Raw genomic sequence first — 14,383 nt, forward strand, 5'->3', positions numbered from 1 at the left:
GCAGCTGCTACAGTGAATGCGTTCAGTGTGTGTAATCCAGCTGTGTGGAGGAGCAGAGAACATTGTGTTCTGAATTCACATTTACGCTTGTTTTTTTGGGGGGATTTTTTTTGCTTGCATCTTTCTGAATGCTTGGAGTTGGGCAGCCCCATTGATTGTCAAAAATGATTAATTTTTAAAGTGGTAGAATTGGAAAAAAATGGATGGATGGATTGAAGTTGTACTTTTGAGTGCTTTGATTGAACCTGTGGATCCAAGAAAAAAGACGTATTTTTGCATAGACCTATTTATAAAATGTATTGGTAACTGTATATTGAAACTGGAAGTTTATCATAAATATATACTGTATAATATATTTTAGATATTTGTATGTCAATGTGTTGGTTAAATTTCAGTTGTATTGTCCCTTTTTGTGCCCATTTTTTTATAGTATCAGCGAGAGCTTCCTGACAGTAAAAGGTGCGGCCCTCTTCCTCCCAAGAGGAAATAGTCCAACGCCAAACTCTGCCCCTCGTATTAGCCAGCGCTGGAACAAGCACACAGGTAAACATACACAACACAGTTTTCCATAAACTTCCTACAAACAACAATTCTGAAACACATTATGTAGTAATAAACGGTGGTTCCCAGTTTGGTGCAGTCCATCAAACCCCAAAGTACTGTGTGCGGTGGTGGATTTAGATACTTCCTTGTTGGAATATTTCAATACTATATATAAATGGGCAGATTTCTAAGAATGGCAACATATTTTAAACAACTGACTGGATTTTCTTTTGGCCTCAAATGTATTCAGAGACTGGCAGCAAGGGAGACAATGCAGCCGAAACCGTCCCCAGGCCTAATGACACAGTATCTTATGTTCTAATGTTAACATTTAGCTGCCAAGAATTTCTGTGTACCCAAAAGAAACTCTGACAAAATCACATTACTTTTTGCCAGGGGATCTCCAGAAACATCTCCAGACTATGTTCACTGTGCTTAGGCCAGAAGACACGATCAGACTGGTGAGTAATACCGAGGCGTTAACAGACACCTGTTGTGTTCATGGGACGTTGAATTATAGGGCATATATAAATGCCCAATTTCCATTGCAAACATTTTGATGGGATGTTTAGGCCCATTCTGAGAACGGTATTACATTTAAGTCTTAAACTGTCACAATCATAAAGTAGACTAACAGGACAACATCACACATACAAACTTTATTATTACAACTTGATTACTGAGTGGAATAATTTATGCAATATAGTATATCTTAAACAATCTTGGTGTGTGTTAAGATAAATTTTAACTCAATTTGCATGCACTTGTAGTTATTTTTTAATGTTGCTGTTGCACTAACCTAATATCTATATACTATAGAGCAGTGGTTCTCACACTTTTTTCACCAAGCACTCCCTCAGAAAACACTTGACTCTTCAAAAGCCACCATAATGACTAACATTAAAACACATCAGCGTAGTAGGCCTGAGTATTCATTAAAAACAAAGCAGGTGTTTTATTTAACAAGTATACTGTATGTAATTTTGGCCAGTGTAACATTACACCCAGTTTAAACAGTAAAACTGTGTTTGAATATAGGAAAACAAAACACTGTAATTTAATCAAGTAATTATTTGGCGTACCACTTGATGGAGCCCGCGTACCACTAGTGGTACACGTGCCACAGTTTGAGAATCCCTGCTGTCCTCTTGTTTCTTCTGAAGAAATTACTTCACTTTGTATTTTATTGGATTTTGTAAATGTTTTAATACATTTTCAAACCGTTCAAACGCTACATTGTATTCATAAGCATCTGACAAATACAAGTTGGCTATTGCACAATTGATGGTATAAAAAATGTCAAGAAAGAACAGAACACATTATCATAAAACAAAGAGATGTAAACTTGTGTGATTCTTAAAATTGTATGGTATGATTTGTTTTAGACATGCATAACAAGTTATATCGTAGTTACTTTTGCACATTGCAACAAAGAAGGTGTGTGTGTGTGTGTGTAAACTAATAATTCACACCATTTTTACATGTTTACATTTAATTCACTACTTGTATGAAAGAAAGGTAGTTGTTAAAAAAATATAACTCTTAAGTAATCATTTCAATAGTTGTATTAGTACAGTTTCATACTTTGTACTTTACTTTGTTTTGTATATATATATATATATATATATATATATATATATATATATATATATATATATATATATATATATATATATATATATATATATATATATATATTTGGCCACATGGAAATGTAAAGCTTCACAAATTATATAGTTATCAGTAGGGCTGTGATTCTTTGGGTGTCCCACGATTTGATTCAATATCCATTCTTGGCGTCACGATTCGATAATATATCGATTTTTTTTCGATTCGATTCTCGATTCAAAAACGATTTTTTTCCTGATTTTAAAAGGATTCTGTATTCATTCAATACATAGGATTTCAGCGGGATCTACCCCAGTCTGCTGACATGCAAGCAGAGTAGTAGATTTTTGTAAAAACCTTACATAATTGTAAAGGACAATGTTTTATCAACTGATAGCAATAATGTAAATTTGTTTTAACTATTAAACGAATCAAAAATATGATTTATTTTATCTTTGTGTGTTGTCAAGCTTATGAGATGTGATGCAAGTGTAAGCCACTGTGACACTTTTTAAAATTTTTTATAAATGTCTGATAATGTCAATGAGGGATTTTTAATCACTGCTATGCTGAAATTATAACTAATATTGATACTGTTTTTGATAATATTCGTTTTTGTTTCACTACTTTTGGTTTGTTCTGTGTCGCGTTTGTGTCTCTCAATTGCTCTGTTTATTGCAGTTCTGAGTGTTGCTGGGTCAGGTTTGGTTTTGGAATTGGATTGCATTGTTATGGTATGGTAGTGGTTGGATTGATTTAAACAAAAAAAATATCTATTTTTTTTTAATAAAAAAAAAAATCGATTTAAAAAAAATTAGAATCGATTCTGAATCGCACAACATAAACGATTTTATTTTATTTTTAAAGACTAACCTTGTTGATAGTCAAACACGTTTGACTTGGTTATTGCTCTTTTTTAAAATGACTATTCTGTTGAGACAAAATTTTAAATATATATGACGTTTCTTTTCTAACGTACGTTGCAGTATCTGTCCTAGTTTGCACAAGCACTGTTTATTTGTGAAATGTACCCAGTGGCATCACAGTAAAAGTTGTTTCATTAAGGAATAATGTCTTCATTATACTCCACATCCGACATTAGTTTGAGGGAAGACCTGCTGTATTGATAGGTATCGGAAATTAATTGTAATGCAATATCAGCATGTAAGGAGAGCCAATATCGGACATCCCTATTGCTATTTAACCTATATGAGAAAGAAAGTGATTTATTTATTTTTTTTTTTTTTATAACCCCTTTCCTGGCTTGTATTTCAGGCTGTACGTCTGGAGAGCACCTACCCTCAGGTAACCCGCTACATGGTGGTGGTCTCCACCAATGGTCGACAGGACACGGAGGAGAGCATTGTGCTCGGCATGGACTTTTATTCCTCGGACAGGTCAGTACCACAGCAGTAGTGCAGCATGGGCCTCTTTCAATTCCCTTTGAATTTTATAATTGTAAGAATACATGATGGCTCATTATGTTTTTTTATTGTATTTCATTAATACAATTCAAACATGGGAATAGTTAGGCTTCTTTTTTTTATATGTGAAACCAGTGGTCGTTGATCTGATATTAACATTCTGAATCTGCCTGTCAGCTGTTGTTCAGTGGGTCTGGTTCTACCTCTGTGGAGTGACACTCTGATCCACTTGGATGGAGACGGGTATGTCATGCCCTGTTTTCTTCAGCTGTGTACCTTTGACTTATTGGATTCTAAATGGTTACACTTTCCTTTGCAGAGGTTTTAGCGTGTCAACTGTGAATCGAGTTCATGTTTTTAAGCCTGTATCAGTTCAGGCAATGTGGTAAGCATCCATTTATTCTTTTTTTTCTAAAAATAACGTGCACTTCTGAAGATCTTTCATGCAAACTATACAGAGAAAAATGGTAAGGATTGTTAAGACTTGTCACATTTTGCTTTTTGTTTATTCTGTGTAAAGGATCTTATCTTATGGGGCGGTATGGCGTAGTGGGTAGAGCAGCCGTGCCAGAAACCTGAGGGTTGCAGGTTCGCTTCCCACCTATGGACATCAAAGTCGCTGCCGTTGTGTCCTTGGGCAGGACACTTCACCCTTTGCCCCCGGTGCCGCTCACACCGGTTAATGAATGATGAATGAATGATTGATGGTGGTCGGAGGGGCCGTAGGCGCAAACTGGCAGCCACGCTTCCGTCAGTCTACCCCAGGGCAGCTGTGGCTACTGATGTAGCTTACCACCACCAGGTGTGAATGAATGATGGGTTCCCACTTCTCTGTGAGCGCTTTGAGTATATAACAATAGAAAAGCGCGATATAAATCTAATCCATTATTATTATTATCAGAACTGCTTCCTTTTTTCTATATGAGCTTTCATTGTGTCATTTTGTGTCCTTGTCAACTTCCTATGGTCCCATCATTTTTTCATTGTAATCACAAGTTTTCTTTAAGTAATTAATGCTGTTAGCATTGCCCTCCTTACACTCTCGTTTTTCCACCTGCTACTCTCTGTCTTTCACTTGTACGCCTTGTGAGATGTTACATAATGTCTGTTTTAAGAAATGTCATGATCAGGAAAGCTTTTTGTTTGCCCACATCAGGTCAGCTCTTCAGTCACTCCACAAAGCGTGTGAGGTGGCCCGTTGCCACAATTACTACCCAGGGAGTCTGTTCCTGACATGGGTCAGCTACTATCAGAGCAGGATCTCCTCCAACCAGTTCTGCATCAACGAGTGGAACGCTATGCAGGATGTTGAGTCACACCGAGCCAATTCACCTGTTCTCTTTACAGACTTGTGAGTAGTAGACACACACATCTTTAAAGTAAATGTTGTTTTCTGATAACAAATAGTGTTATGTTCATGCGTCACGAATAATGATTATATATGTTATTCCATGGAGATACATGGTAATCATAGTTAATTTATGAGTCCACACAGTTTTATTTAGATCACATTTAAATGTGCATGTTCATACGGTTTTCTTCGAGCTGCAACATAAATTGACACCTGATTGCAACCACTTGTTTGTCATTCACCTAAAACAGTGGTATACAATGTGTGCCCAACAGGACTGCAATTTATTTGTCAGTAGTGGCTTGTGTATGATGTACTGATGCATTTGACAAAGTGAGTAAAAAAACATGAAAATAAAAACAAACGTTTCTTTTTTTAGTTTTTTTTAATGTCACAAACATAACTGAGCTTCCTTTTAAGTGCGTTTAAATCAGTCCTTCTCAAATAGTAGGGCGGGCAACCCCTTTCATCAAGAAAAACACCTAATAAGACTAATAAACTAGATGAATACATCTCTCGTGGGCTCAACAGCATTTACTGAATCTTGATATCGCTACCAAACAATGGTGAACAACCAGGACATCTCTACCTAAATAATGAGACAAAATATGAACTTCACATTATAAAAACAACTGCAGACATGAACCGTAGATGAGACTAATATTTGTAGCAGGAAATCAACTGCAAAAAAATGTATTCTTTCTCTCACGTCACGATCACAGCAGCGCGGCACTCGTTATGTCAATTAAATACGTTACTTACCGATGCACGAATAAGTCCAACATTGTCTAATACCTATTAATGCTTAATTTGTGTAGTCCTCCAGATGTACAGACATGATGTGTCTCCAATCTTTTCTTCTCTAAATCTGTGTGAGTGTCAAATGAAAGGAGCAGTAATGTCTTGGTGATGATAAATGGCTTAAATGTTAAAAAAAAAAGGTTTTCTTAGTGTACAAATCCACTGCATCTCATTTTAGATATGTTTTAATGATCACTCATATATTTGCCTCTAAATACACCAAAATCTGCATTGGTGCAGGTAAATAAAGAGTAGCCTAACGAGACCATTGTCTGAACCCCAAAAGTGCCTCTAGGTTGAGTGATTGCAACCCAGCAATTGTAACGGAAATTAAAAAGTTGTCCGTAGACACCTAGTTTTTACCTTTTGCGTTTTGTGACAGATGAAATTCCAATTGCAACATTTAGGAAGGTATTTATACAACACAGTTTATTATTGGGGTACATTGGCTGTGATTTGTAGAACTGCACTGCTTCAAAATGACTTGATATTGCACACCTATTCAAGTGAGCCTCGTGTTGCAACATGCACATTGGGCACACACTTGCATCTGATACAGCAACAGGGAGGTTTAATACAGTCAGAAAACATGTTCACAAAGGGTGTGTACACTGCGAAGTGACAAAAACGGTGTTAACATGTCTCTTGCATGCGCGTGAACTGAAATAGATCACCTGAGCAGAAATGTGCGTGGTTAGGGCTTCAGTTGGAACAGTGTTGCCCAACCCTGTCTCAAGTGCAGACAGAGTTACTTCACTTTACACAGCACATCGAGGTCAAGGGTCTACATACTGGTTGTAACTTTGGGGCAACGGAGAGCAACACACACCCACAAAGTGCATAAACTGTCACTTGAGCTTAACTATTTACACTTAAACACGTGTTGCTGATAGACACACTTAAAGACAAAGTTGTCAACAATCGCATACGGAAACAGTGGACATGACGAGAATGACTTTTATAGATTTATGGCTTTATTCACACCACAAAAATTCCCCTCGCATGCTTAGTCATGTGCCTCGCTACATATTTGGATTGTGTGTGTTTCTCACATGCACACACTTCTGAGATCCTGGAGTGTCCAAAATAACTGTTGCATTAGTTAGCTTGATTTTTGGGAAAAAAAACAGGTCCAGACTTTGGATTGGCGATGTGGCCTGAACTCTATGTCGCAATATAAATGGCAGCGTCTTGCGATGTCGATATATAATACAACATATTATTTGGCATACAAATATAACTATTTTAAAACAAGTTAAAAAGACTTCTAAATTGGCTGCTGACGTATTTGGTAACTTACTGCATCATTTCCAATTGTATTATTTTACCAAACCTATTACACATCTCCTTGTTAGTTCACTGGTCGTATCTGGTTACTTTCTGTTTCTCTATGGAGGTGAAATCGTCTTTACTACAAAAGCTTTTTTGACACCGAATTTATGTAACTAAATTGTTTGCTTTTGAATTTTGTGAAATGCATTTTTTTAGTGGAAAACAATTTGGTAGCAAATTTTGTGTTAAAAAATTCAGTGTATAAAAATTCAGTGCAGAAAAAACATTTGCTGCTTCAAAACGCAATACCCACTCCTGGTAAATTTACGACTGAAGCAATCGATCCAGTCTGATAACCTGCCAATGAGATGTCAAGTTTGAAGTCATGTGACACAGGTCTAAGGCACTATTGTAATCTGACAAAAACACAGGATGGCGGTGTAATAATATCAAATATTCAAATTATTTTGAGCAAAATAAAGTCAATAGTGCAAAATAAGTTAATATACGTAAATATTTATATTGGCTCTGATTTAAAGCCTTTTTTTTGTTGCCCTTAATGTCCTCCTGTGTATAGTATTCCCTGAGTTTATCAACAAAAAGGCAAACAAATATTTTGTGATAATAAAAAATATTGCTCTAATCACTGAAGTATTGGCCATATACTGCTGTTGTATTTTGCATTTTTACTGTTGTATCTATTTGACCACCCATTTTTGCATTCAACAGCTCTAGCTTAGCAGTTAGCATGACTTGTTGTATAAATTGGTCCTCGTCCTCCAGGTAATCCTTACCTCCTTGTACTTGTAAGAAAAATAGTTTATTTGCAGGACACAGCTGGAACAGGTCAACATGCATCACCACAAAGCTCTATCGTCTGCAAAGTTGATATAATTTAAATCGTTTATATAACACAACCCTAGTCTAGACACACACAGAGGAAGAGTGACACAGGACAGGACAGACAGAAGCAGGTGGCAGGCAAATAGTAGCACACATGATGGAAGTTTTAGATTTAAATAGAGCTCTTTTACTCTGCCAAAGCACGCACTGACCCTACCAAATGGACACAAGAGGTGTGGACAGATCTTAAAAAAAAAAAAATCACAGGTAAACACTTATTTCCTGGGAGCGCAACTTGTCTTTTTTTACCCAGCAGAAGGTGTGTTTGTGTTGGAGTTGACTTTTTAAGGTGGCCACCCACATGTTATGAACACACACACGTATATAAGTCTGTGTTTATCTTCCAGCGTCAAGTGACCCGGCCGAGGAAGCCTATAATTTCCCCTTTTACTGATGAAAGGTTCTGGTAGCAGGCATTCCAATGGTGCTTCAAGTGAAGTGAACCATGACTCACTAGTGTTTTTAGTTGCTCATCTGAAACATTCATCGTGTAGTCGTATATTATAAAAATTACGTTATAAAAGTCAGCTTTTTGGCTTTAGTGGTCCGACCCTCAGGAATACCAGGACCTGTTAAAGGATGTAACGGTGGCTGGATGTGGTGGCCAAATAGCCTAAGGAAGCGCTCTGCAGAGGTCAAGAACAAGAAATTTCAAAATATTTCTACTGTACTCTCTTCAGTTTGGCATACTCTTTAAGCTATAATAGATGTGTTTGTGTGCAATTGGAACATTAACGCACGGTATAATGGTAATTAGGCTACATGTTTGACTAACCACAGGCTAAAATGGTCCAATACATGTTCTACAAGGGAACCTTGTTGTGGAGGATCACTCATTGGCCATTCTCAGATTTTCTCTTCCCACTCTAGTTTTGAAGAATTAGACAAAGCAGTGATTCTTTTGTGGATACAGTAACTCATTTGCACTCTTATAAGTCAATGAAGAAAAAATAAAATGCCCTTGCCAGGACGTCTAGGCGTTTGTCATTCTTTCTTTTGTCTGATTTATTGGCCTGTGGTGATTTAAAAAAATTTTCTGGATTATATTGTCCCACAAATAATTGCTGAAAAACAATATTGTCAGCATTATTTAGAAACCAAATTAAAGACAAATTTTATTCATAACCTAAAAAGATAATAATGTGAGTGAACCGCCTTGCACTCTGAATGGAAAGGATCGACAAAGAGAAAAACATGGATATAGCAAATTATTGATTCTGGGAAAAGTTATCAAGTTCATTTTCATGTATCGTTTGGTCAATTGATTTGACTGTCGCCCCAAACCTATTGACGCTAAAGAGAGTGATCGTGTGTGTTTGTAAAAGCTGTTTTCATGTGTGTGTTCCGACACAGACCCACAGAGAGGGAGCGCACGGAAAGACTGATCAAGATGCGCCTCAGAGAGATTATGATGCAAAAGGACTTGGAGAACGTGACCTGCAAGGAGGTGAGAAGCAAACATTTGTTCTATTCTTAAATAGTCACGGTTTCACCTCCCAGTACAGTTCTCTTCAGCTCAGCACCATGCGCGTTGGTAGAATCGACTCCAATCCAGCTTGCATGCCCACTAGGATGTGGTTGACTTTGGGAGGATGTCATGATTATTTTTTATAAAGGACAGTGTTTCTCACAGATTGCCAATCTACCGTATTTTATGAACTATAACGCGTTTATAAGCCGCACCCACTGAATTTTAAAAGCAAAAAACATTGTTCCATATTTTAGCCGCACCAGACTATAAGCCGCAGATACTGTAAATACGTTGAAGTGGTTCATTTAGCCTGCTGACGTGTATTTATAAATGGTTGATTTCTATAGGCTAGTAAGGTAAAGTGTTGTCAGGAACAACACTTTACCTTACTAGTCTATAGAAATCAACCATTTATAAATGCAGATATAAAGGTTGGGCCATGAGTTATTTAAAGACAATTCTGTAAATGTTACATACCTCAAATGTTTCCAAATGATGCCTGTAGCACAGCAGTAAAACGGCTGATTAAACAAAACAGAAGTAATCGTCACGGACCAACTAGCTGCGGTGGCTAGCTCTCTAATCAGCTAAACAGATTCAATAACTTCACAGTGACATTTTGGTGAAGAGGCCCCACATCTGCGGTCTCCAAGGTTTCTCATTACGCCCATTGGGTTGATTTTATTTCTTGCCCTGATGTGGGATCTGAGCCGGGGATGTCGTTGTGGCTTGGGCAGCTCTTTGAGACGCTTGTGATTAAGGGCTCTACAAATAAACTTTGACTTTGACAAACGTTACTTGGAGTGATAAATGAAGAATCCATACGAGTAAAAACGCTATGGACGGCTGGAAGACTGAATGGCACTACCAATAAATGAAAGGACGCTGCAGCACCTACAGTGAGCGAATTTGTCCAAAAGGTGGTGCCATAGCGCAAACAATAAAATACCCTGTCAGTGTTTTTTGCTAGTAGGTTTTTAAAAAAAAAATTACATTTTATTATTGCCGTCAACGAAGAAAAGGCCATAAATTATCCGCTGCCTTATAGACTGTTAGTAAGGGTATGCGGTCTCTTACCAGGTTTATTGTTGTTCCCATTGGTTTGAGTTTTTTTTTTTTCTTGCCCTGATGTGGGATCTGAACGAAGGATGAGACATTTGTGAGTAAAGGCTCTATGACTAAACTTTTTGATTGATTGATTGATTGACTTTATTTTATAATTTGCATAATTAACTATATAACTATGATTTATTTAAAAGGGCAAAAAAAGTTCTAAGTATACATGAAGATAAATCTGTGCTATGAAGAGGGTTGTGACCGACAAACTGATGCGACCGGATATACGATTTGACAACCACTTCAATTGAAAATAATCATTTGTGAATCTTTAGATTGAGTGTAAAACCATAGAACGGGTATCGTGTAAAACTAAAAATCAGGGGGCATTTTTTTTTTGTCTTTAAGAACAACGCAATACAGTGTTTCCCACGGGTCAGGCATCTATTTGTGGTGGTGTGGTCGGGGGGGCAGCGTCGGCGGCGGCGATCACAAAGAAGAACGCGGAGTTGGAATATAATTACAACACTTTATGTACATATTTATATAATATTTACATATTTATATAATATGTAACTACAAGCGCCATTCACAGACAGAGTCCCATTGCTTTTATGAAGGGGGCCAGCGAGTCAATTTGTGGCGGCCGTAATTTTCTTTGCGGGCCGCCACAAATAAATGAATGTGTGGGAAACCCTGCAATATGCACGGCTGCGCGCTAAATGCTTATTTAGCATTTCCATGTCTGAGTTTCGCCATCCGTCAACACCCACCAGCGGGCATCTGTGACGTCACTGACTTGACTCTTGGAAAAGACATCAGTTTTGCCTTGCAGAGTGAATACTTTATTTTCATATTTGTGGAGAGCGGCAACAACAACCCTGGTGATTCACACACACACGCACTTCCCATTCAAGTCCCGCTAACCACTCTCTACTGTGCCTGTGCGTGTCAGGTCTAGTTTACAATGGTCCCTAAATAGCTGTCCAAGGTATGCCTGTAATATAATTATTTAATTTTAGACCTCCGGAATCAGTGTGTGCTCATAACCCTCATAAAATGACATCTGAAAACCTGACAAGTTGACTTAATTAGTAAGCTATGCATAACAGCTCTGAAGTGCATTGGATACTTACTTTTATTGATTATACTGAAATGGGAACTGCCCTTTTTGGGGAATTTTGCCTATCGTTCACAATCATTATGAAAGACATGACAATGTTTTTTATTTTATCCATTCTAACTCGTTAATAAAAATCCTGCTTAGAGCGAGCCAATGGGAGATCTTCTATTCCTTCCATAAAATGCCAAAGATTCTCCATTTAAAATTTGTGACTTGAATATTAACTAAGTATTTGTGATATTGTTATTATGAGCGCTAACGCAATCAGCTGCTTCTTCGTTTTCTTGCACATCAAACTTTATTGTAGATCATAAATCATGTCTTTCACTTGGATAGTAGAAGGATGAGAATGTATTTCGACAAGCTGGTACACTTCGATTGCCAATTTAGACCCGGTAATGGCGAGAACGACACGAAAAGACGCTCTGCTCCACCCCACTTTTATGCGTGAGGATTAGGAGTCATTCTTCACCTAAATGGGAACATATGAACATCCTAGCATCCTAATGATCGCAGACTCTGCTCAGTAAGAGATGTTTTATTGTGTGTTTAGGCTCTCATAAAGTCTGCAGTCAGTAGAAATCATGTTTAAATTGATCAAAATACGTAAATATTAAATGTTATGTATATGTGCCTTCATGTTGCTTATTACATATAAACTTACAGCATGTATATAAAACCTAAATGAAGGTGTGTGGATGTTTTTAAGGGCTTTATCGGCAGAATAGAGCGCAAGCAGACTTTTGGTCACATTTTCTATTTAGAATACATTAAGATAAAATACATCTGTTGTCATGTCTTTCATAAAGATTGTGAAGGATTCCAAAAAAAGTGCAGTTCCCCTTGAAGGACAAGATTTTTTTTATTTACACATTTTATTTGCTCATTTTTATATCATACCGTCAAACAAACATTCATTCAGCAAGATTTTTTGGTCCATGTTTAAAAATAGATACATGTACAGATATTTGACGTGTGTTTCTATTGTTTGTCTTTTGTCCTTAGTTCTGGGGACACAGAACTAATGACAAATTTTGATTAAATTTTACACATTTAAAATACTGCAAGCATGTCGCTTTTAGAGAATGTGCTTATGTTAATATTTGAGTATGAGTGTGCCTATGGTAATTGTTGTTCTCTGGGCATTTAACGGATCAGTTGACTATTCCGTTTATATTAGAAGACGTTTGGCCAGTCACTTAAGTATTTTCATCAGTTCTTGCTCATAGACTTACATTGTTCTAATATAGTCTGGGTGCTTGGTGCCAAAGTCCTAACTATTTATCCTCTGACACAAAGAGTGCATGTTCTTTTGTGGTGTTAAAAAAATGTCCATCATTAAATGTTAAACATGGGAACGAATTGTACATAAAACGTATCGAATCTTGTCCAGTTGTTCATACACTATCGTTTCGCTTCTTAAATATGTTGAATTGTCCATCACAGAGATGTACAAGCAGAGTTACCTTTTTATATGGTTTTGCTGTGTTTTCTGATTGTTGCGGTTTATTTTATTACTATAAAGTAACTTGGGGTCCACTTTGTACACCTCTGGTTTATTTACATATACTATTATGCCTCTCCGAATGTTGGCATTTGGTTTTGGCTGATGGATAAACAGTCTTTTTTAAATTAGAGATGGAAAAATCAATTTCAGGTTGTTTATTGATGATCTCCACAATGAAGTTACTGTAAAACTAAGCACTTAAAGAAAAAAAAATGATCACACAGAATAATTGCCTGCTTCCACTTACAAAAATATTGTGACCTCATGTTTGCAAGGTCGTGCATCCCGCCATTGATATTAACAGAGAAGCACGAATACAGTCCACAAGGTTAGCAAATACATTCTTTCTTTGTGTGGCTATAGAGTACATAAAGACGACACACTTTTGATTGACTTCGTGTTTATTTTACACCATGACAATGTGACTAGCTCCACTCTTATGTACAGAGGGGTGCCCAAAAGTAATAGGGTGCAGTAATTGTACATGCTTTACATTACTTGACTTTCTCAGATGTGCTGTGCAAACATACAGACATATCATACCATACTTTGTTTTCCCAGATTCGTACAGAGCTGGAGATGCAGATGGTGTGCAACCTGAGGGAGTTCAAAGAGTTCATAGACAATGAAATGATTGTCATCCTAGGACAAATGGACAGCCCCACTGAGATCTTTGAACACGTCTACCTGGTAGGAACGCTAGCAGCATTTTTTTATTCTTTAACCAAGCCTCGCACCCACTGTCCTCCAGTTGATGATTGACATAGTCAGTGTACGCTCACGCTGACCGACTTATGTTGTCTTCAGGGCTCAGAGTGGAACGCCTCTAACCTGGATGAGCTGCAGAACAGCGGGTAAGACATCTGTCGCCACAGTTAGGAAGCAGCACACCATTTTGCTGAATTATACACACAGTCTGTGCCAAGGCCCGTGTTTATCCACTAGTGCACAAGATGCAACCAGGCCAATCAATACCCGTGCTTTCTTTCCCAAGTGTATTGTAGCTTTGATCAAATAAAACTCCAATTTACTGTATATTAGGTGTGTGCCAATTCAAACGTTTTTGCTTCCAATACTAAGCCAATGTTGGAGCCTTGAATATTCGCCGGTACCGGTATTAATCTAATATATCAACACAAATGTTTTATTGTTCCCTTTTTTCAGGTGTATTTGATTAGTTAGTGTAGTGGACAAGTTAGGCCCTAAGGTCTAAAAGGTAAAAACCCACATCACCAATAGGTGCGCAGCTCTCATGTGCGCTCTATTGGGGCAGTCTTCCAGAAAAATGTCTGCGTAAACAAATCATTGAAGCAGCAGAATACAA

General features: G+C 37.4%; 1 protein-coding gene across 2 annotated transcripts in view; it reads left to right on the top strand.

The window, feature by feature from the left end:
• Positions 1–14,383, top strand: part of LOC133564728 (protein phosphatase Slingshot homolog 2-like) — a 62,747-nt gene that overhangs the window by 40,551 nt on the left and 7,813 nt on the right. For both annotated transcript variants that reach the window (XM_061919210.1, XM_061919209.1), the window contains 9 exons: positions 431–543; positions 940–1,004; positions 3,427–3,548; positions 3,753–3,818; positions 3,895–3,960; positions 4,732–4,926; positions 9,256–9,349; positions 13,621–13,749; positions 13,867–13,913. In XM_061919210.1, coding sequence (XP_061775194.1) covers positions 431–543; positions 940–1,004; positions 3,427–3,548; positions 3,753–3,818; positions 3,895–3,960; positions 4,732–4,926; positions 9,256–9,349; positions 13,621–13,749; positions 13,867–13,913 — 897 coding nt within the window. The remainder of the gene's footprint in view (positions 1–430; positions 544–939; positions 1,005–3,426; positions 3,549–3,752; positions 3,819–3,894; positions 3,961–4,731; positions 4,927–9,255; positions 9,350–13,620; positions 13,750–13,866; positions 13,914–14,383) is intronic.

Source organism: Nerophis ophidion, linkage group LG13 (assembly GCF_033978795.1).
Source record: "Nerophis ophidion isolate RoL-2023_Sa linkage group LG13, RoL_Noph_v1.0, whole genome shotgun sequence".
NCBI classification, from domain to species: Eukaryota; Metazoa; Chordata; class Actinopteri; order Syngnathiformes; family Syngnathidae; genus Nerophis; species Nerophis ophidion.